At 37.8% G+C, this 21,431-nt stretch overlaps 2 protein-coding genes across 6 annotated transcripts in view; one reads left to right on the top strand and one right to left on the bottom strand.

Annotated features, from left to right (window-relative positions):
* Positions 1-362: 362 nt before the first annotated feature.
* On the top strand, positions 363-19,350 carry ACSM3 (acyl-CoA synthetase medium chain family member 3). Its single transcript, XM_038540171.1, is given in 13 exon segments — positions 363-598; positions 1,092-1,302; positions 5,485-5,692; positions 7,637-7,780; positions 7,897-8,035; positions 8,309-8,406; positions 9,672-9,795; positions 11,140-11,220; positions 13,521-13,622; positions 14,853-14,980; positions 15,085-15,184; positions 18,037-18,156; positions 18,543-19,350. Coding segments are annotated over 13 exon segments (1,743 nt in total). The 5' UTR covers positions 363-397; the 3' UTR covers positions 18,630-19,350.
* The window catches only part of ERI2 (ERI1 exoribonuclease family member 2), a 32,604-nt gene continuing 29,199 nt past the window's right edge, over positions 18,027-21,431 (bottom strand). For all 5 annotated transcript variants that reach the window (XM_038540167.1, XM_038540164.1, XM_038540163.1 and 2 more), the window contains one exon: positions 18,027-21,415. In XM_038540167.1, coding sequence (XP_038396095.1) covers positions 20,108-21,415 — 1,308 coding nt within the window. In that variant the 3' untranslated portion in view covers positions 18,027-20,107. The remainder of the gene's footprint in view (positions 21,416-21,431) is intronic.

The following is a 21,431-nucleotide window of genomic DNA, read 5'->3' as shown; positions in this document are numbered from 1 at the left end:
ACTGTGAGAAATAAATGTCTGTTGTTTAAGCTATCCTGTCTTTGGTATTTTGTTATGGTGGCCAGAGTTCACTAAGACAGCCTCTTATTAGTCGTTTTTTTCTGTCTGTAAACAGAGATGATAATATCCATTTCACAGAGTTGCTCTGAAGATTTAGTGATAATTCATATGTAAGTAAAGCACTAAGTACAGTGTTTGAAACATATAGAGTGCTCAGAGAATGGCACTCGTATGATGATAATAAATAATAATAATAAAACTACGCTACTTTGGGGTATGGCTACCTTTGGGATAGAGACAAATACACGTCCCTTTGCTTATCTTTTAGATGGACTGGATTCTGTGGAAATCCTGAGTGCAAGCTCATCCAGCAAGACTTATATTAGCTCTTGTTACCATGCAGACATTATTTCGTGCCAAGTGTTTTCGGCGCCTGGCAATCCCTGGTTCTGTGAGAGTACTGCATAAAGATTATAGGACAGTGCCCCCTCAGAACTTTACCAACTATGAATCCATGAAACAGGAATTCAAACTGGAGATTCCAGAGTATTTCAACTTTGCTAAAGATGTCCTGGACCAATGGACAAATATGGAAAAGGTATGGAACAAGGGCCAGTCCAGCTATAGTTTCTCAGATGGAAGGGACTTTGCCCCCAGGGGATATTTGGCAATGTTTGGAAATAGTTTTGGCCAGGGATGCTGCTATATATCCTCTAATACACAGGACAGTCCCCCATAGCAAAGAATTATCTGGTTCAACATGTTAGCAGTTCCGTAAAGGTTAACTTCTTAAAAAAACAAAAAGTAGTAGTAGTATACAGGTCAGAAATGGTAGGGAATGAGGCATAGATAAAGCATGGAGAGAATATAAAGGGATACAAGAATTCTAATTTTTTGGAAGGAAAAACAATCAAGCTAAATGAGAAATAACATGGCTTCCAACAGCTAGAAATAAAGATGTCAGAGTTATTTCCACATATCCTGTGTGCGTCCTAACTAATAACCTGTGAATTTTCATCTGAAAAAAGATTCCACTGAGTCAGTTAAAATAGAATTTAGCTGCATAAGGACCTTGGTTTGTCTTTCCTCAGGCTGGAAAGAGACCTTCCAATCCAGCCTTCTGGTGGATAAATGGAAATGGGGAAGAAGTGAGATGGAGTTTTGAGGAACTGGGATCTTTGTCTAGGAAATTTGCCAATATACTTACTGAAGCCTGTGCCCTGCAAAGAGGAGATCGAGTAATTGTGATTCTGCCCAAGATCCCAGAATGGTGGCTTGCGAATGTAGCCTGTCTGCGAACAGGTTAGTAGTGTTGCAGCCTGATTACATTTACACTAGGCCGGATGGGAGATTTTCCAAAACATCTAAGTAATCATGAGACATTTATTTGGGTAGATTATTTGAGGTACATAATATAGTATTATTCTCAGGAATATTCTCAGGAACCTTAGAAATGTGTTGGAAACCCATCATATCTTTTGACCTAAACTATGAGTTGAGTTTCTCATAATGAAATTGGTTTATTAACCAAATGCCAATTAACAATTGAGTACCCTCTTACCTACCACTCTTCTCTTCCTATAGACCTGTGGTCATCTGGAACTCAGTGAAGCCACAAACTCAAAGAACCCACCCCAGTTCTTGTTTCATGCCTTTATTTCTCTCATGATTAACTGCCATTCATCTGGTGCCCAAAGCAAGCAGCTTACTCCTTCCAAATCAGTTCCTACATCTTGTAAATTTAACTTCCCACATGACTCTCGAGACCCTCTTCTTCTCCAACTCCATTGTCATTGCCTTACTTCACATTTACCATATCCTGAATGGATGTGCCCAAAAGTCTCCCTAATTCTGATCTTGTGTGTGCCCACACCTTACTCTAATCCCATCCATCCTCCATAGCTAGTGGTCTTTCTAGAACACATGTTTTATCCTGTCAACATGCTCCTTGACATTATTTAATCTCTCCATTACCTACTAGGTAAAATTAGAACTTCTTTAGATGTGACATGGAATCTTCCCTTCATTGTTATCTTCCTTTCCCTTCATTGTTTTCATATTCTGCGCTCCAACTATATCAAATGGTTTCCTATAAGGTTCATGATCTTTCTTATTTCCTGGATTTTGTGTACACTGTTTCCTGTGCTTGGAAAGCCTTTCCCTCACACCTAACCACCTGGACAACTTCTATTAGATTTTCAGGTCTCAACTCTAATCTCACTTCTCAGGCAACCCTACCCTGATGTCCCAATTCAGGTGCTTTCTTTATTGACCTGCCCTAGAAAATATGTATACATTTCTATTTTAGCCTGTACTATATTGTTTGAGTATACTATTTGTTCATAAATTTGTCTTTCCCCTAGGACTATGTATGAGCCTTTAAAGCCAATGACTATGAAAGAGTCATGTCTGTACCTCCAATTATTGGCATATAGTAAGTGCTCGGTAAAATATTTGTTGAGTTAATTAATATCCCTACTCTTATGAAAATTATGTTAAGTAAACATTCTTAATTCATCATAATTACTTGTCTTTGAGAGTTACAAGTTCTCATATCACATGTACATGTAAATTGTACACTGGAGTAGCCGGTCCCACTTTTACGGTTTTTTTTTTTTAAACAAAATGATAGTTTTCATGAACGCTGCTTAAGGCTGCTTAAGCTCATTGTCTTAGTCAAGGACTGTAGGATTGCCAGGACCAGAAATCCATTCATATTAGTTCAATAAGCAAGGAAAATTATTGAATGTCTACTGAAGAATCTTACAGAAAAAAAAAAGTACACACAGAGCAACTGGTCTTTCTCTTATTCTTTTGCTCTGAAGCCCTATGGCTCTTGTCTGTCTCTCCTTCAAGCATCTGTTCCTTTGACTTCTTTCTGCTAGCACATGGTTTCTTTGTTCTTCATTTTGGCTGACGGGTGGTTTGGTTTGTTACACAGATGCCTTGGTCCTAACTCTGCATGTCCCAATCCACTCAGTCTCTTAAATCAAATACTTGAGGCAGAATCCGACTGGCATGGCTTGGGTTGGGCCAGTCAGATGTAGTCAGAGGGAGGCTCATCTGATACAAACATGGTTACTGGGGCTGCAGAAAGGAAGGCAGAGTCTCTTAAAAGGAAGAATAAAATGGAGACAGTAAATGGTAAATCTAATGTACTAACAATGCTGAAAATAAGCATTATCTACCACCTAGAGGGATGAGTGGATGGACTAGGCTTTCAAATTCTGTTGCCAAATTGAATTATGAAAATTACTTCTTTTGCCCATCAAACAAACTTCTGGAAAAACTTTGTCTTTTCATGTAGATCTGTTAACAGGGAGAAAAGGGGCTACTAGTGCCAGAGTCTTCTGACCCTTCATGCAAATGTATAAATTGATAACATCATTTTGTATACCTTATATCATAAACATGGTAATGAGAGTCTTCCCCCACAACTTAAAGTAACATTTTGCTCCCTGGCAAGAAACTATGTAATGCTCCCCAGAATGATTAATTTGGACAGAAAGTAATTTTAATAGATAAGACTGATCACTATTAATAAATAGGTTCTTTTAAAGATAGGATATGAGGGACGCCTGGGTGGCTCAGCGGTTGAGTGTCTGCCTTCGGCCCAGGGTGTGATCCTGGAGTCCTGGGATTGAGTCCCCATCGGGCTCCCTGCATGGAGCCTGCTTCTCCCACTGCCTATGTCTCTGCCCCTCTCTCTGTGTCTCTCATGAGTAAATAAATAAAATCTTAAAAAACATAAAGATAGGATATGAATAATACATTAGCAGAAATTAATTATCTAAGGGTGACGTGTTTAAATAAAGTGCTTCTACTAGGCATGAAACGTTATCAGTGGGCTTGTTTTTAGAGAGTGCCTTTAAATTAGAGAAAACTATTAGTCCACGGTCGGCTAATAACTTATCCCAGATGGAACATCTCTAAGGAATAACCTTGGAGTAAAGCTTCATAAACATTGCTGCGTTGCCTTATTAGAAAATAATGATATTCTGAAGAACTCTGTGTTTTGGTCTTGGTTTTCTGTCTCCTGAAGACCTCCACTGGAGGGGCTTGTCCTTTCCAAAATGGAAAGATGAGCTAATGTCAAGAGTTCAGGAATGACCAAGTATGTGTTCTTCAATCTTCCTTTCCTGATGTGATGCTAGGAAGAGTAAAAACCACTGGGAAGTGCATACCTTCCACCCCTTTCTTTAGGGCCTGGACTTTTTTTTTAATTAAGATTTTATTTATTTATTCATGAGAGACACATAGAGAGAGGCAGAGACATAGGCAGAGAGAAAAGAAGCAGGTTCCCTCTGGGGAGCCTGATGTGGGGCTTGATCCCAGGACCCCAGGATCACAACCTGAACCAAAGGCAGATGCTCAACCACTAAGCCCACCCAGGTGTCCCAGAGTATGGACTTAAGAGTGGTAGAGCCTAACATATAGATATGGATACATGTAAATATAAATACAAATGTAGATATATTCTTGAAAGTTCATTAATCCTTTGAGGAAATAATAGCTAATATTTATTTGCACTCTTTACACATTTTACCTCATTTACTCCTCAATCTTATAGAATTGCCATTTTACAGATGCAGAATCTGAAACTTATGGAGATAAAGTGTTTTGTCCAAGGCCAAGCTATAAGACTGCTTGGCTCCAGGACAGACTTTTAACCATTATATACTACACTTAAAGAATAATTTACAGCAAGGAAAAGTAGATGCACAGAAAAGACGAATGCCTCAATCCTTCTCTTTGGAAAGAAATCATAAAACATTCATCTATATTTTAAAAGGTGCTGGACTAAAGTAGTTAAGTGTACAGCTCTAAGGTCAGGCTATAGGGTTCAATCCCTGCACTGCCACTTTCTACTCCAGTGATCTTTAGCAAGTTATTTATAGATTTTGTGTTTGGGGTTTTTTGGTAGTGATTAAATAAAACATGCAAAAACCTTAGAATAGCATCTGGCATTTAGCCAATAAATACGGGCAATATCACTCCTCAATCAAAATTCTCTTTAAAAAAATGGAAAAAAAAAACTTTATTCAAGCTGAATGTTATGAATGGTCTTTAGATAGAAGAAAATTAACCAGCATTAACACACTTTCAGGGCAGCCCTGGTGGCTGAGCGGTTTAGCGCCGCCTCCAGCTCCGCCTCCAGTGATCCTGGAGACATTGGATCGAGTCCCATGTCGGGCTCCCTGCATGGAGCCTGCTTCTCCCTCTGCCTGTGTCTCTCTTTCTGTGTCTCTAATAAATAAAATCTTTAAAAAAAAAAAAACACACTTTCATATTAGGTCAAAAGGGCCACAGGTATTGAGATCCCTTGAAAGGCAAAAGCAGAATAATGAATGGAAGAGACTGGTAAACTGAATGGTAAACTCATTTTGAGACATAAAGAGTACACATAAGCAATCTATACTACTGTGACTAACATGATAAGGGAAATGCTTCCTTCTGTACATTGTTTCTCTTCTGCTCCCTTAGGAACAGTTTTAATTCCAGGAACTACTCAGCTGACCCAGAAAGACATTCTCTACAGACTACAATCTTCGAAAGCAAAGTGCATCATCACCAATGAAGTTTTAGCCTCAGCAGTAGATGCTGTTGCATCTAAATGTGAGAATCTGCACTCCAAGCTAATTGTATCTCAAAAACCCAAAGATGGGTGGGGGAACCTCAAGGAGATGATAAAGTGAGTGGCCATAACTGCTGTAGAACAGCTTCCCCTCAAAGGAAAGGAAACCCTGAAAAGATTCAATCCACAAGTGATCAGAAAAATGAAAACTGAAACAAGGCAAAGGGAACAACTGGTGATTATTGCTGCACTCATAATCTGCAAAGCTCTGAGGCAGCAAGGAATGTGGAGTGGTTTTTGTATGTTAGGACCTTGAAGGAAGCAGACTCTTTGACAGAAATTAGTTGTGTAAGAGGTTTATTAAAGATTTGTCTTGGGGTCAGCACCTATGAAGGAAGTGGAAGGATAGTGGGATTGAGTAAAAGAAGAAATTCATCTGCCATGCACTCCCAGCAAAACCTTCAGCCAATCCACTGGGACCTCTGGGGCTTGGACAGCCCTTCAGAGCTGTTCCCAAATAAAGCAAAGGTCCTGGCCTTTATATACTCATACTGATCAGTAACTGGGTATGGGCTCCCCCTACAAGGAGGGGTGACCTTGAGCAAGGCAGCTCTCTTCAGACTGAAGGAATCTCTAAATAGGGCTCCCAGCACTGGTGGGGAGTAAGTGCTTCATTCTTGCAGCAGGATCTGGGAGGTGCATTCATGGCACCAACCACAGAGCTGTTATCATCTCCCAGAGAAACTGATCATAATCAATTCTTTTGTGTAGGCTATATCATTTCCTTCCAGTTAGCAACACTTCAGGTTATAAATAAGAAGAACACTTAATGTTAATGGATGCAATAAGAAAACCAAGTTACATTGATGTTCAGTCCCTGCTATGGAATGCTTCCAGGGGTTGCTTAGCACTCTTGCCAGGTATTGATTCTAACTTAGCTTTAGGTTGGCAACCAGTTCCCTCTCTAGAATGAACTTCCCACCTTTACTCAAGGATTTGGGAACATGTTTGCAACTAAAGACTTGTTCCTCCCTCCTCTAAAATAGCTAACATTTACTGAGTTCTTACCAAAACCCAAGTACTGTTCTAATTAGAAATGTTATAACTGCAACAATGGGTAGCATTTATATGGCATTGGTTAAGTGCCCAAAACTGTTCTAAGCATTTCACATATATTAACTCATTTACATGTCTCAATAACCTAAGGAGCAGGTACTATAGTAATACAGATGAATGAGGTCAAATGCGAGGATCTCGCAGAGCTGGGTTTCAAGCCCAGGGAGTCTGGCATCTGAGCTCACACTCCTAACTGCTATGTTTACTGCCTCTAGTGATGAGAGATTGGTAGGATATTCCCACCTTAGGTTTCAAAAGCAATCATATCTACAATAGAAGTGATAGGTTCGCAGCTATAGGTACTATTTTTAAGAAAGAAAATGACAGAATCATAGACTAAGTAGTTGAGCTTTGTTAGGCATTGAAAACAGCTTTTCTATAATTCTTGTGGCCTGGATGTTTCTAATTCTAATGTTTCTTTCTCAGTCCAATATTCCCAGAAAAAAAATCTCTATGCTTCTTAGACAGTGGGTGTGCAGAATTTACTTTCCTATAGCTGATTCTTGAACAATGTGGGAATTACCAACCGGCTTTATACCATTACCCATGACTTCTATTAACATACTTTCTTAAAAAAAATCACATTTGAAAACATCCACAGTTCTCACAAAGCCATGATTATAAGATCACACATCCCTCATTCTGCTGGTGGTATGATAAATTGTCTTAAGATTTTTTAAATGCTTCAGCTTTTCTTTATTATACAATAAAAAGCTATGAAGCCAGCTCTTATAAATGGACTTTGATGACAAATTTAGTTTAATTCCAGAAAGCATGTAAGAAGATAAAGAGATGACTTTTACCTTGGAATTCAACCTAAATCATGGGGGCCTGATCCATGAGGTGAAGAGATCCGAGTAGATGGTTTCTTGAATTCTTTTCTGTGGTTAATAGTTTATGATGCCATGTGCAATGTGCAGAATCATTGTAGTTCTTCCTTTGTAGACACGCCAGTGACAACCACACCTGTGTGAATACAAAACACGATGAGATGATGGCCATTTACTTCACCAGTGGAACAAGCGGATCTCCTAAAATGACTGGTCACAGCCACAGCAGTTTTGGTTTAGGATTATCTGTAAATGGAAGGTACTTTCACACAGCTCCAGCTTCATGTGTCAAAATTACAAAGATGATGATGCATTTATTGGTCTTTTAAAATTTGTTCTCCTTAGTTAAATCAGGACTATTCTTTCTTTTCCCAGGTTCTGGCTGGATTTGACACCTTCAGATGTGATATGGAATACCTCAGACACAGGTTGGGCAAAGTCTGCTTGGAGTAGTGTCTTTTCTCCATGGATCCAGGGAGCATGCGTATTTGCACATTACTTGCCACTGTTTTGAGCCAACTTCCATCTTCCAAGTAAGGAGAGCACAAGAGGTGACCATTTAGGAATGCTTTAGCCACGTCCCTAAGAGGACTGATGAATAAAAGTAACTTGCAGAAATCAGAGAAGACCACATGGCTTAAGATATTTCACATCTGGAAGGTCAATTATCTTGAAAGGATATGCAGAGGAAAGGTGTGACATTTACGTTAGAATAAGCAATGTTGAGGTTGTGCTGTGCCTGCCATAAACATGTGGGGACTCATTAAAGTTGTAATAGGACTAAGAGTTTACTTCTACATTGCAGACACTTTCCAAGTTTCCCATCACAGTCTTTTGTTCAGCACCGACTGCATACCGAATGCTCATACAGAGTGATATGACCAGGTAAGAAAGGTTGGTAAACAGTCACTTAGTGGGAGTAGGGGAGAGGAAGAGGAAGCCATAAGATAAAGCATCTTTCTGCCTAAAAACATCGTTCCACGTTAGTAGGTAGGGAATTTAGCAATCTCTTCTCCCCCTTCTCCTTTGTGCTTTTTGTTAAGTCACCATTGGTACATCCAGGGCAGGCACTCCCAAGCGAGGAAAGGAAAGGGAGGGCTCAGCCATGGGTATACCCCTGAGCCCAGTAGTTATGGATAAAAAAGTGTTTAATCTTTTGGATGACAAATGTTACCTGAGCTGAGAAAGTAGAGGAATGACCCCTTTTTGGAGCCCTACCCCAGCAAATAGGAAAAGGGGTGAATGTCTTTTGCTCTATTACTGATTCTATTTGAAAGGGTGCATTGGTAAATATTTTTAAACTGTCAAAATTGTTAAAACTTTTTGAATAGGAAATATTTCATATGACATAAAATTCAATAGGTACATAAGAATGTAGAGTGAAAGGTCTTTCTCTAAGCCCCGTCCTTGGTCTCCATTATCCTCCCTGAAATCTGTGCAAACAAACCAATATGCCAGTGTTCTCACCCTCTCTTTTATAAACATAAATAGAAACATAATATGTTCACAGTCCTGTACTTTCCTCTTATTTGCCTAACAATACATCCTGGAACTGTGTGCTATCCAGTTCTATCCAATATGGTAACCACTTGCCATATATAGTTATTTAAATTTAATTTTAATTAATTAAAAATTCAGTTCCAAAGTTGCACTAGCCATGTTTCAAGTGCTCAATAGCCACATAGGGCTAGATAATACTGCAGTGGATAGTGCAGATAAAGAACACTTTGATTGTGGCAAAAGTTTCTACTGGAAAGCACTGTCTAGGAGCTTACTTATTTTTTTATTTTTATTTTTTAACAGCTCTACAGTATTCCATTGCATAATATTCTACAGTCAGTTTAACCACACAATTGGTAAAATTTTAATCACTGGTTTAAAATGTTATCATGCAAAACCTTCCCTGAGGATGACATGGCTTTTTTTTTTTTTCAACAGATCACACACTCCCCCCAAAAAAAGTGGGAAAAAATGGATGTCTTGGGAGTCATTTTATGATGTTAGAATGGTTTGTTTATTTTGTATTGGAGAGGGGAGGAAAGGAGGAAGGAACAAAAACGTACCTTATATTGAATTTCATTAGAAATAATTCTAATTTTCATTTCTCTCCATTTTTTCTCCTAAATTTAATTTTTCTGTTTTGTGAGAAGCTATAAGTTCAAAAGCTTAAAGCACTGTGTGAGTGCGGGCGAACCAATCAATCCTGAAGTTACTGAACAATGGAGAAAAAGGACAGGTCTGGATATCTACGAAGGATATGGACAGACTGAAACGGTATAGGATCTCATTGAAAAGACAGGGCTGGACTTAGTTGGATGAATAAAACCTGTAAATAAATATAAATAATTGGTAAATAATTTTTAAAATAAGTGTTTATTATATGCTTATGATTGAGGGATAGGAGGTAGATGAGTGATTAGAATAGTTAAAAAAAAAAGTTGAGGGGACAGCCTGGGGTGGTTCAGCGGTTTAGTGCTGCCTTCAGCTCCGGGCGTGATCCTAGAGACCCACAGGTGTGGATGAGTCCCACATCGGGCTCCCTGTATGAAAGCCCGCTTCTCCCTCTGCCTGTGTCTCTGCCTCTCTTTCTCTCTCTCATGAATAAATAAATAAAATCTTAAAAAAAAAAAGTTGGGGGACTCCTAGGTGGCTCAGTGGTTGAGCGTCCGCCTTTGGCTCAGGACATGATCCCTCAATCTCAGGATCAAGTCCCACGCAGGGAGCCTGCTTCTCCCTCTGCCTCTATCTCTGCCTCTCTCTCATGAATAAATAAATAAAATCAGAAAAAAAAAAAGTTGGGAGGGAAGCTAGTTGCAAAAAAGTTCTGTAACAGACAGTTGTTCACGCATTCATTGAGAAAAACCACTATAGAGCTGATCAAAGTGAGAGCATTAAAATATATTTTAAGTGAAAGAATGCTAGATCTATAGAAAGATTCCCCTATAACTCTCTTAGGGCTGCCTCAAAAATGGAGAATGCTGAGTTCCTTGTTACTTGAAATATTAAGAGTTCACTAGATGACTCCTTGGCGAATATACTCTTAAAAAAGGGTTATTTAAGGAGCTCGTAGAAATAAGAATAAGAAGAAATCCTAGGGGAAATGAATAAACTACTAATAAAAGTGTAAGGAAGAGGAGGCATACAATGGAGCAGATAAAGGAAAAGCTGAAAGAAATTTTTCATAGCGTGTCTTTTTATAATGCTTCTATTTTTAAACCATAAGAATGTAGTACCTGGTCAAAAATTAAAATATCAAAAATAAAATTGACAGATGCATTAAATAGAAACAACATAACAAGTATCATGCTAATATGGGTACAAATATTTTCATAAATATGAATATTTTAGTAATTATCAATTTATTAAGTGTTATAACTTTAAGTATTTGATTAGCATCTATCTTTACACTCCACAAGAGCAGAAAATTTGTTTTATTTTGAGCCTTGGTCATCATGAGTTCTCAATAAATATTTGTTGAATGAATGCATGGTGGATGAATAAATGAATTTTAAGTTTCTTATAACGTTACTTGACTCTTTCTCCTTCTGTTTTTTTTTCTTTTCTCTCTCTCTCTCTCTCTCTCTCTCTCTTTTTTTCCTCTTTCTCCTTCTGAACTAGGTGCTGATCTGTGGAAATTTTAAGGGAATGAAAATTAAGCCTGGCTCAATGGGAAAGCCGTCTCCTGCTTTTGATGTTAAGGTTTGTACACCCCTTCCAGGAGAATTTTTAAGGACCCAATCGGTTTACCACTTAACAGCACTCTACCCTCCCCAACACTCCTAGTTTTGGTGATGATTTCATGTTACTTATATGATATCTTAATTTCCATGTAATGGAAATGGATTAGAGACATTAGTTTAGTGGTCTCCACTTTTTTTCTTGCAAAGCAGTTTCTTGTACCAAGCAGTTCTAGGCATTTTATAAATATTAATCCATTTGATTCCCTGAAAGAACCTATGAGAGACATACCAACATAAGAACCATTCTAGAATGGCTGAACGGGAAGTAGGAGGTACAGGCTCCCAGTTATAGAATGAGTAAGTTACAAAGATAAAACACACAACATAGGGAATTGAGTCAATGGTCAATGGTTATATAATAGTATTGTATGGTGACAAAAGGTAGCTAGCTATATTTGTGGTGAGTATAGAAAAATATATAAACTTGTTGAATCACTATGTTGTACACCTGAAACTAATGTAACATTGCATTTCAACTGTACATTAATAAAAAATAAAAAAGAACCATTTTTTATATATAGCTATTTCACATAGCTAGTAGCTACTAGTGCTGGGATTCAATCCCAAGCAATCTGGTTCCAATATCTGTACTCTTAACCACAGCACTATACTGCCTTTCTGATAAGAGAGGTCAAGACCTTCTAAGGGGTTCAAGTAGGCCAAAGGAAGCTACAGTTTATAGTAGCTAAAGTATCTTTCTCCTTTCCCAGGCCTGCCTGGCCATTTCCTGGCTCTCTGTAACCATGACCATTATTACCACCTGGTCCCTAAGGAGCATCCTATTATCCGATCTGCACACTTTGTACAGGGTTAGAATGGTTCTCAGATCAGCAGACGCAAAGCTAGGTATAGCCAAAGGAACTGACACTAATACATAAGAGAAAACCATAACATAGTATCAAAAACACAAAATGGATGAATTTACAGAATGAGGCACTCAGCACCAAACCTAAATGAGGGTAAGTTATAAATTAAATCAATGTTTCCCAAGCTTTTCTGATCATAAGGATTACATGGACGCTTGTTAAAAAATACTTATTCTCAGGCCCCTTCTAGGTAGGACCCTGAAATCTGTATTTTAAACAAGGATCCTACTTCTTATGATCAGAGAGGAAGTTTGAAATGGATTGCTGATGTCAGTTTATATAATAAACCAGATGTGGGTTCTTCCCCTTGCTTTGTGAGAACCTTGTCTAAAGACAGGCTTGCCTGGTGGTTCAGGTCTGGCTTTGAGCTTCATGAACTGAGTGTCTTTGGCTGAGTGTCTCTAGAGAGGTTATTAAAGTCTCAGTTTCCTGATTTGTAAAATAGGGACAAGGGTGACCAACTTGTCCCAGTTTGCCTGGGACTTGACTTGGTTTTAGAATGAAAAGTCATACATCTCAGGGACACTCTCCTGCCTCAGTCCTGGGTAAATCATGATGGCTGGTTGCCCTAATAATAGAACTGATACCATAGGTTTTTTGTGAGGATTAAATGAGATAATATCTCTAAAAAGCATACCAAAGTACTTGGCACATAATAAAGGTCTGAAAGAGAGGCCTTTATCATCATTCATCTCTCCCTTGGTACCTAGGGAGAGTGCTGTAATAATGCTAACCAAATAAGACTGTTATAAGAATTAAGGAAAACAATGCAAGTTAAGTACTTAGAACTGTAGTATTTCTTACTTGGAATGCAGTCAGTGCTTATGAAATGCTAGCTACTATTAGGTACTTCAGGGAACCAGAAGGACTGGGAAAAAGGTAAGAAAGCTAGGCTTCTGGCATACTCATCAGTGTCTCAACCAGAGAACATTCCCTTTTCCCTGCTTACTAATATTGGGCTCTTGAAATAAGGTTTTATTTGTTCCAAAGTTAAACAAAGTTTGAAAACCAGTAATGAAATATTTACTTGAGAGTAAAAGACAGTCAAGACATATTGCAAATGATAAAAGCAGATTATAAAAGTGTATTATAAAGTGATCCTATTTTTTTCCTATGTTTATATTGTCTCAAAAGATATCACCAAAAGGGCGATTAATGTTAGACGGTAGAATTAAAGACGATTTTTACTCTTCACAATTTGCTAACTTGCAGTTTATATTTTGTACTAAGAATTTAAATAAACACATTTCTCTTGGGAATTTAAAGTACACTTAAAATTTTTTTTGAAGTCTGTAATGTTAAATGGCAAAAATACAAAACAAAACAAAGTAAAAATTTAACATGTACCTTTGCATAAAAATTCCCTGAAATAAATTGTTCTCTTTTATCCTAGATTTTAGATGTAAATGGCAATGTTCTACCTCCGGGACAAGAAGGAGATATTGGCATTCAAGTTCTACCTAACCGACCATTTGGCCTTTTTACTCATTATGTAGTAAGAGACTTTTTAAATAACCTCTTACTTCCTATTTATTTTTCAAAAGTGCTTGGAAACTATCCCTTTCTGTCACAAAACACACCTAGATAGGTGCTTGGACTTTTTTGAGAGATGTCCTAAATTGTGACCCCTCAGATAGGAAATTGAGGAAACACCCAAATGTTTGTTCTCCCAAGGCTCATGAAGGTAAGAAAAGGTAGCCCTAGAAAGACAGCCCTTTTTGTATACACTGCTCCTCTACACTATACAGTAGTAGCCAATCATTTTCCTGAAATCTGATTAGTGGTCTCCTTTCTTGAGTGAGAGGGACAGAAAATGGAGCCGTGAGATTAAGAAATGTCTTTCACTAGAGGCCTTCCAAGCTCCCCACGGTTTGCAAACCTATTTTCATCTCTAATCAAAGTATACAAATTATAGCAAAGTTTACATTGATATAATCAAAGGTCCAGGTTCTACTTGTCAGTGAATTTTACATAACGTAACAATACTTCCTTTCCCATCTTGCCAAAGTTATAGAACCAATTCTCTGTTTCTATGTAAAAGCAAAACACAAAAACAAACAGTTTGTTCTTTGAATTATTAGGTGCTGATGCTTTCTTTTAACTCTGAGTATTCACCTCTCTCTCTTTTCCTGCCAGTGTTAGATATTAGCCACATTAAAGACTTATTAGCCCACTCCTTGGATCTTTGAACTCCTGCAGTGTTTAGTGATACATCAAAGAAAATTCTCAGGGAGGCACCTGGGTGGCTTGGTTGGATTAGCATCCAACTCTTGGTTTTGGCTGGGGTTGTGATCTCAGGGTCATGGGGTTGAGCCCTACATTGGGCTCTGTGCTCCATGCAGTCTTCTTGAGATTCTTTCCCTCTCTCTCTGCTCCCCCTCCTTCCCCTACTCTCTAATTTTAAAAATCTTTTAAAAAGAAAAGAAAATGCAAAAAAAAAAAATAAAATAAAAAATAAAAAATAAAAATAAAAATAAAAAATAAAAAAAAAAAAGAAAAGAAAATGCTAAGTATGGCAGCATGACTATCTTTGTAACTGTAGTTTACCTTTCTTAGATTGGGCTAGCTCAATGCTGGAATTTCATCCTTGTTCCACGTGCTGGCTCCTCTTCATTCCAAGGCTTCTTAAAAAAAACCACTTTGTTTCCCTTGAACATTTAAAAATCCAACTCAACAGAAGAATCAGATTCACAGTAATACTAACAAAATGCAATTTGTTTCATAGGATAATCCCACAAAAACCGCTTCAACCCTACGAGGCAATTTCTACATCACTGGGGATCGGGGCTATATGGATGAAGATGGCTATTTCTGGTTTGTTGCAAGATCAGATGATATCATATTATCCTCTGGGTAATTTTTCATCTGCACATATGTCTTATGTTAATTGATCATTGGTGTTCTGGAATGAACCTGCTGCTCACCTTTATAAATTGTTGGCATGTTTTATTTTCCAGTTACAGAATTGGACCATTTGAGGTAGAAAGTGCCCTCACTGAACATCCTGCAGTTGCAGAGGCAGCTGTTGTCAGCAGCCCAGACCCCATCAGGGGAGAGGTAAGAAAAAAAAAAAAAAGAAAGGATTCATTTCTACTTTATAATTTGTTGGCAGTCTAACACATACTTTTCAACAGTTCATTGAAACAGAATTACCCAAATGTTTCACTAACTATGCAAGTCAGATAGTCATTAGTAAAAATGCTAATCATAAAGAACTGCCAGGAATAAGACTGAAAATATAAATATAAGGAATTTGAATCTTTTCCATAGAGGGATGATATGAATGTCAACAACCCCCAGCTTATAGTAGGATACGATGCTAGAGGTCAGCTAAATAGGATTAAGTTATTACCCAGCTCTGGAAAACAATATGATCCCTAGTATAGCTGAGGAGGATAGGCCGGCATCAAATATCGAGGGTGGCAGGAAGGTCAGAGGTAGGAACTGAGGCAACTAGAAGTAGGCTGGGTAGGAAGACAAGTAGAAGATTCAGAAAATAACCTGTGAATAAGGCAGGGGTCCTAAAAGCTTTTTTTTTTTTTTTTAAGCTTTATGCCTTGAACTCATGATCCCGAAATCAAGTCAAGTCATATGTGTTCCTGAAAGCTCAATCGTAGTGGGGGTGATCAGATGGTGGTTTGGGTTTAAAGGTTCCATGCTATTCTGCAGGCCCCCTTTGCCAGGCAGGGCCTCCAAAATTCCATATAAAAGAGAACAGGGAAGTGATTCTGTGATTATTGAAGTTTATCCTTTCACTCCAAATTCCACCCGTAGGATCACAAAGCTCTTTGGAATCTGAAGGTCATAAGGCACTATTGGACTTAGGCAATGATGGAAATGTTCTAGATCTGTGCCATCTGATACAATATACGTGGCTATAAAGCACTGGAGATGTGGCTGATGTGACTGAGAAAATTTTTATTTCATTTTAATTAAATAGTAACGTGTGGCTACTGGCTACCATATTAAATAGCCACCATTGTAGTTTCTCATAAAAATGCAAAATTTTGCACAGAATTTCAGAGAAACTTTGAAGCTGACTTAAGGATTTCGGTTAAGAAAAAATTTTGTGGGCAGCCCCGGTGGCTCAGCGGTTTAGTGCCGCCTTCAGCTTGGGGTGTGATCCTGGAGACCTGGGATCAAGTCCCATGTCAGGACTGCATGGAGCCTGCTTCTCCCTCTGCCTGTGTCTCTGCCTCTCTCTCTCTGTGCCTCTCATGAATAAATAAATAAAATATTAGAAAAAAAAAAAAGAAAAAAATTTTGTACTTCTAACACTACTACAACTAATACCTAGTAGTTCTGATGACTTAGTATATTCCAGGTATTGTAAGCCCTACGTAGGACCTGTATATGTTAACCTATTTAGTTCTCACCACCTCTTTTTTTTTGGAGAAGAAAACAGAAACAGAGGTATCCTAACTTCCCCAAGATTACACAACAAAGTGTGATTTGAACCCAGGCCATCTGATATTAGAGTTCATGCTCTTAATCATGTTAGGGTGCTCCTTATTAATTTATCATCTTTTGTAATGGTTTACAAAGATTTTTATAGGGGCACTTGGGTGGCTCAGTCAATTGAGCATCTGATTCTTGATTTTGGCATAGATCATGATCTCAGGGTCATGAGATTGAGCTGTGTACAGCTCCACACTCAGGGTTAAGTATGAGATTCTCTCCCTCTCTCTCTCTTTGCCCTTCTCCCTACTGCTGTGTGGGTTTTCTTTAAAATAAAAAAATCTTGAAAAAAAAAAAAACTTTTGTAAAGATATAATAGACCCTACCCAAGGTGTAGAAGTCATCAATATGCAAAACAGTAATTATAAACATTAGTTCTTAAAATAATCTGGCTCTGAATGATTCACTTGTATCAAGGTTAAATTTTTTTAATTCATAAAAATGTTAAGCAAAAGAGCCAGTATAAACATTTTCTTAAGTATCAAAAAATGAATAGGATAAAATTATATATAGGTAGCCCAAAAACTCTGGGCAGGGCAGAATTTTCCAAAACTTTTTTAAGATTTCATGAGAGACACAGAAAGAGGCAGAGACATAGGCAGAGGGAGAAGCAGGCTCCCTGCAGAGTGCCGGATGTGGGACTCGATTCCAGAACCTGGGATCATGCCCTGAGCCGAAGACAGACATTCAACCTCTGAGCCACCCAGGCGTCCCTTTCCAAAACATTTCAAGGAAGAATGAATTTTGGAAACGGGCTTTGTGAGCATAAACTGATGAAGTCTTCCTGGTTTTCTGCCAATTAGAGAGCAAGGGTTATCACCACTTTCTATTCTTTTTCCTCAGGGTTAGGTAAATTTGTCAGAGTAATAGCAAAGTGGCTGTTGGAATCTTCACAGCCTTTTATCAACACAAGTATCTCTGGAATGAAGAGTGGACAGTCTCAATGAACTCCGTTCAATAAGGATATAGCAAATGCGGTATGAATACTCTTTATAAGGGCCACACTGAGCCTAGAAACTAGGCTAGATCAAGCTTAGATGTTACCCAAGAGGCTATGCTTAGTGCACTGCTGAGTTTCTGAAAGGATTATTTTTTTTCTAAAAGGAAATTTTCTTGAGGGAGATAAAAGATGAGGCAAGAAGTCAAAGCAAAGACAGCTCAGAAACAGAAAAAGGTCAGAAAGCAGAGTTCAAGATGTAGTTAGATGAGCAAATTCCAGTTCATTAAGATCATTAACAAAGCAGGGGTCCCAGAAACTGTCTTGTACTACAGAATAGGAAGTATGGAACTCAACTGCCTGGCTTAAGAGCACAGAGCTAGAATCAAACCCTATGAAAATTTCTGGCCCATCCTATCAAGCACTTAAGATTCCTGGTTAGAGAAAGTAATCAAGACACACTAAAACATAAAAATACACAACTCATCCTCCTGGTGTTTCAAATATTTTTTAGGTAGTAAAGGCTTTTATTGTTTTGACCCCTGATTATAAGTCATGTGACCAAGAACAACTGAAAAAGGAGATTCAGGAGCATGTAAAAAAAACTACAGCACCTTACAAATATCCCAGAAAGGTAGGTATTCTAATTATGATGACAATCTGCTTACTGTTCTGAAAAATTTCGGCTGTTTATTATTTTTATTTTAATGAACATTCTCCTCAAACACGCTACACCAAATATGCTAAATGAACTAATGATGTGGATAACAATCAGAATCTTTGAGATTAAAATGAAACTCTTGACATAATTTGCTGGGTCATTTGGCTTACCGGATTTCTAATAAATACTAAATATCAAGCAAAATCTCAACAATACCCCTCTCCCTGCGAGGTTGTTACCAAAACCCACCCAGATGGGTGTCCTAATTCTTTCATTTAGAGATAATAAAACTGCTATATTACTGACTTGGTCTAAAGATGAAAACTTCTGGGCTAATTTTTTCCCCTTGATACCAACAGGTAGAATTTATTCAAGAGCTGCCAAAGACTATCAGTGGGAAGATAAAGAGAAATGAACTGAGGAAGAAAGAATGGGAAACAATTTAAATCCATTCTATTATTTATCACAGTATCTATAAAACAAAGACAAACCACAATGTTCTGGAGAGGTGATTAAAAATGTGATAATATACTTGTAAATTGTTGATTTAAAGTATCTCATAAAAAAATAAAATATCTTATGATTGGGGCACCTGACTGGCTCAGTCAGTAGAGCATGTGAATCGATCTCAGGGTTGTAAGCTTAAGCCCCACATTCAGTGTAGAGATTAGTTAAAAAGTTAAATCTTTAAAAAAAATAAAACATCTTATGGTTATAACATCAGAGGGTAAGTTTTGAAATAAAATATTCAGTAAATTCCTCTGTATTAGTGTCAATGTTCTCATGATTTTGATATGAAAAGAATACCATCAATTGCTGAGAAATTTTTAGACATATAGTATCTGAACCAAATTGCCAACCTGTTGGTTTTCAAATTCTAGTTAAATAATATTTCTGATGTTAATATACAAATCAGAACAAATCTTCAAGTTTTGAAATATAACTAAACAACTTATTATTAGAAAAACAAAAATATTGGTTAGAAGATTATCATAATTCTTAAAGTATAAGTATCTACCTGAAAATAGGCTAGCGATTTTTATTAGTCATATTTTTATTGAAATATCTTAAAATATCTCAAATTTATTCCAAGGTCTAAGTATAAAAGAAGGACATCATATACTACTGTTGCTTATATCTAATCTAATAAATGCAGTGTACAAGATATTTAATTTGTGGTTCTTTGGGGCGGCTGGGTGGCTCAGTTGGTTAAGTGTCTACCTTCAGCTGGAGTCATGGTCTCAGGGTCCTGGGATCAAGTTCTCAAGTCAGACTCCCTGCTCAGTGGGGAGTCTGCTTCTCCTTCTCCCTCTGTCTCCTCCCCCTGCTCATGCTCTGTCTCTCTCTCTCAAATAAATAAAATCTTTAAAAAAATAAATTGTGGTTCTTCAAAACAGTATGATACATTTGGCAAGTGTTAATATATGACATAATAATAAAACAGTGGAGGATCCCTGGGTGGCTCAGCGGTTTAGCGCCTGCCTTTGGCCCAGGGCACGATCTTGGAGCCCCGGGATCGAGTCCCGCGTTGGGCTCCCGGCATGGAGCCTACTTCTCCCTCCTCCTGTGTTTCTCTCTCTTTCTATGTCTATCATAAATAAATAAATAAATCTTAAAAAAAAATTAAAAAAAATAAAACAGTGTACAACTATTATCAGATACTCACAATGTTTGGAAACTCAAGAACAATCAGGATCCATATGTAAACAGAAAACAAATGTTAGATAACTGACAAATGAAATTAGAAGCCTGTGAAATTTTTTTCTCAATTTACAGTTTGTGTGTGTTTAATAGCCCCAGTACAATCTACAGACCTCAGATATGCTAAGTTTCCATAACTTATAGCACTACACACTTGTTTTCTTTTTATTACACAAAAGGTCACATCAAAGTAAAAGAATAGTTTGGATGTAGAGAAAGTTTATCAACTCCTCATTGAAGGTCTGAGTCTCAATGAATTTTTAGCACAAAAATTTATATTTCTGTCACAACTACGGCTTATTTCTGCAGAACTAAGAGTGAGTCCTCCTGGGGAATGAGACAGAACTCTGCTGTTGGCTCTCTCCTTTTGAAGTGCTTGTTCCCATTTGAAATAACCACAACATTTTCTGTTTTCTTGGTATTTCCCAACTGGGCAACAATAGAAGACTTTTCCATGGTTTGGTCCATTATTAGTAACAACAAGTCTCTTAGATCTTCGGCCACACTTGCATAAAGGAGGTGTCATTTTCCCACTCTTCCAAGGCTCTTGTAGATTAACTGTAGAAGCTAAGATAGAAGGGAGGACCTTCCAGGAACAACTTCTCACTGGGGAGCCATCAGATGATGTAGGTTTTTCTTCATGAACAGTGAGGGTCTGTTTTTTTGCTGGTGGGAAAGCCGGGGGCCTGGATACATTCCTCTTAGGACCACCTAAAAGAAGGGGGTATTTCTCCAAAACTGAAGGATGAGACACACTGGCATTAACACTGTAGAAGCTACTTGATTTGCGTTCAGGTAATTTAAAGTCAGAAACATCTGAACCTGGATCTTTAGCTTCTTTCACATGATAAATAGTAGTATGTGGACTCTTATATACAACAGACTTAGAGGTCCCAGATTTTTGAGGACCTTCTTCTATGCCTTCTTTTAAAACCATTAATCTTTCTATAGAATTAAATGAAGTGTCTAAGTTTGAGTCACCAATGGGAGGTATACAATCTATATTTTGCTCAGGCTGAGATGCTGGCAGTAAAGCTATATCCTCCCAATCGGCCAACATAGGTAAACAATCAAGAGCAGAACTCATTTCCGTATCAGAAACATGATTAACAGATGAAATGGTAGTTGAAACAAGTACCAATTCTGAACCAATCGTTGAAGACTTAGATTTGGTATTAAATGCAAGGTGTTTGTTTCTTATGTCCTTCTGCATAGGTATATTCAAGCTGGAAGATGGCAACTGCTTTAGAGAATTAGAGGACTTTGTATTAAAAAGAGATAAGTTGCTTTTGCCATTGTGAAGACCTGTGTTTACGTTGTTCTTTAGTTGGAACTGATCTTGCTGTACCTTTACAGGAGAATTCATAACAACTGGCCTCATTTGAACTTTTCCATGAGAACTTACTGCATTTTTAGGCTCCCTATCATATATGCTCAGACCCTGAATGTTACTGTTGCAGGCTGATGTTTCTTCAACTTGATTCGTATTCAAATTTCTGGCCAAAATTCTGGAATTCTTCTTAGTGGGAACCTAGGATTCCACAGAC

The sequence above is a fragment of the Canis lupus genome, chromosome 6, assembly GCF_011100685.1.
Source record: "Canis lupus familiaris isolate Mischka breed German Shepherd chromosome 6, alternate assembly UU_Cfam_GSD_1.0, whole genome shotgun sequence".
NCBI classification, from domain to species: Eukaryota; Metazoa; Chordata; class Mammalia; order Carnivora; family Canidae; genus Canis; species Canis lupus.
This window is presented reverse-complemented; position numbering and strand designations above follow the sequence as displayed.